Genomic DNA, 2,742 nt, shown 5'->3' with positions numbered 1-2,742 from the left:
AAAGTCACAACGAGTATCACTGGTCCAAAACCCTAACTATTAATCATATTCAGTTATGATATAACTTTTGAATATGAAGATTTTTAGAATTTAAAATATTTTGAGGTGAAGAAAGAAATAACAGTCAACTTATCATAATCATGCTCAAACTCATATAATTTATGAGTTAAGTGAGTTTAATCTATTTTGACTTATAATAAAAATATTAATTTCATAATCTAATTCAATGTAATAAACCAAATTGACTTACATACATATTTATTTAAAATCTCTTAATGTCTTTTGCTAAAATCATATTTTATTTAAAATAAAACCCTAATGGACATAAACACAAATCTTAAAGTAAACATCTATTTTAGTTTTACCATCTTCAACACATTTTATGTAAAAAAAGTTCAAATTGAAAAAATTATTTACTAATGTGATATTCTTTATTCAAATAAGTTTTGTTATCTTGCAACGAACTAAATTACCATTCTAAAATAACTCAATTCAGATTACATTTGTAAAACATCAATTCTTTTTACTTAAAATGAAAGTACAAAACCCCAATAATTTGACACAAAACAAACCAACCATGAAGCCGAACCCCACCATGTCATCCCCGAAACAATAGCATGTGCATCGCAGTGGAACTTTGATATCAACACTCCCAAAATCCACACTTAAAACCACCGACTGTAATTACAACACTACACCATGGGCAATTTCGTCACTCAACATCTATATATAATAACAAACCTTATTCAAATACACTCAACTAAAACACACACTCGATGGCACGCCACTCGCTCCTCCTATTTGCAGCGGCCATTCTCGCCGCCGTAGTGGCCGCCGCCAGCGGTTGCTCGAAGTCGGATAGGGAGGCGCTTCTGGGCTTCCGCCAGGCGCTGAACGAGCCCTACCTCGGCCTGTTCAACTCGTGGACGGGCTCCAACTGCTGCGTCAACTGGTACGGCGTCAGCTGCGATGCCGCCACCGGCCGCGTCACCGACGTCAACCTCCGCGGCGAGTCGGAGGACCCAATCTTCGAGAAAGCCGGTCGCTCCGGCTACATGACCGGCAAAATCTCGCCGGCAATATGCGGCATCGACACCCTCACCACCCTCGTCGTCGCTGACTGGAAGGACATCTCCGGCGAGATCCCTGCCTGCGTCACCTCCCTCTCCTCCCTCCGCATTCTCGACCTCATCGGAAACAAACTCTCCGGCGAGATCCCCTCCGATATCGGCAGACTCAACCGCCTCACCGTCCTCAACCTCGCGGACAACACCCTCGCCGGAAAAATTCCTTCTTCAATCACCCAACTCACCTCGCTCAAACACCTCGACCTCAGCAACAACCTCCTCACCGGCGAGATTCCCAAGGATTTCGGCAACCTTGCAATGCTGAGCCGAGCGCTGCTGAACCGGAACCAGTTAACCGGTTCCATACCGGTTTCAATTTCCAAGATTTACCGGCTCGCGGACTTGGACCTGTCCGTGAACCGCTTGACCGGTTCGGTTCCGTTTGAGCTCGGAAAAATGCCGGTTCTTTCCGTGCTTAATCTGGACAGCAACTCATTCCAGGGTTTAATACCCGAGAGTTTGTTGAGTAACGGGGGAATGGGTATTTTGAACCTCAGCCGAAACGGGTTTGAAGGATCCATACCCGATGTTTTCGGGTCACACTCGTATTTCATGGCTTTGGATCTGTCTTACAACAATTTAAAGGGTCGGGTACCCACATCGTTGGCATCCGCGAAGTATATCGGGCATTTGGATCTTAGTCATAACCATTTGTGCGGGACCATTCCTGTCGGGGCACCCTTCGATCACCTTGAAGCGTCATCGTTTGGGTTCAACGACTGCTTGTGTGGGAACCCGCTGAAGACATGCTAGTTACCGTGGGTGACCCGAATAAGTACCCGATTCGATTGTAATGAAATGATGAAAGCAAGGTGTGAATTTTGGTGTAATAGTAATTTTTCTTTGTTTTTAAGTGGTGTAATATAATATCTTAGTGAGAAAGATGAAAGGGACAAAAAGAAAAAGAAGTGATGTTGACCCACTTTGAGATCACGTGCACTACAGAACAAGGGTTTGAACGAAGGAATTCATGTTTTGATGAAAAGTTGAAACTAATTTGAAAGTTGTTTTTTTGTTTTGCATGTGAGCTACTTTGTTGCACAATGTAAAAAGATATGGATAATGATTTGATTACTGTTTTTTACTTATCTATTGATTTTGTGTAGAAGATAACACAAAACAATTCAGCAAAGAAACTAGATTCTATATGTTTTTGTTTTGTGATGATGGTAGATCCATGAAAATGTGAGAAGAGAAGATTATTAATGGTGTTCAACTACCACTAGGGAGGCACATGGTGGTGTTCTATGCATTAACTAGAAGGCATGTGATGATGGCATTAAAATGTAAAAGAGGGTTAAAAGGAGAATGTACTATACAATAATGTATGCACATGCCTTTACTCTACCAAAGATATGCCATGAATTTTGTCCAACCATTAACTACCAAAACATGAAGGTATGGACCCCTCTTCCATCCATGCTCTGTCATTCACATTCCAAGGGCCCTCTCTCCATGTGAATTCATTCATCTTGCAATTCCAATTCCAATGCCACAATCAATTCATTATCATCACATTCTAAACAAACAAAATTATGAGTCTCTTAGCACATTCAGAAAATAAAAATAAATATTAGAGGTGATGATAAAAATAAAAAACCTTATTTCAATTCCC

General features: G+C 41.1%; 1 protein-coding gene across 1 annotated transcript; it reads left to right on the top strand.

Annotated features, from left to right (window-relative positions):
- Positions 1-734: 734 nt before the first annotated feature.
- LOC114164305 (DNA damage-repair/toleration protein DRT100-like) lies at positions 735-2,215 on the top strand. Its single transcript, XM_028048921.1, has one exon. It carries the CDS (start codon positions 777-779, stop codon positions 1,878-1,880), a length of 1,104 nt encoding a protein of 367 aa, XP_027904722.1. The 5' UTR covers positions 735-776; the 3' UTR covers positions 1,881-2,215.
- Positions 2,216-2,742: the final 527 nt, after the last annotated feature.

Source organism: Vigna unguiculata, chromosome 1 (genome assembly GCF_004118075.2).
Source record: "Vigna unguiculata cultivar IT97K-499-35 chromosome 1, ASM411807v1, whole genome shotgun sequence".
Taxonomy (NCBI): domain Eukaryota; kingdom Viridiplantae; phylum Streptophyta; class Magnoliopsida; order Fabales; family Fabaceae; genus Vigna; species Vigna unguiculata.
This window is presented reverse-complemented; position numbering and strand designations above follow the sequence as displayed.

Bases quoted from the DNA above. Each gene is read 5' to 3' on its own strand.
- LOC114164305 (XM_028048921.1), top strand. From the start codon at position 777: ATGGCACGCCACTCGCTCCTCCTATTTGCAGCGGCCATTCTCGCCGCC.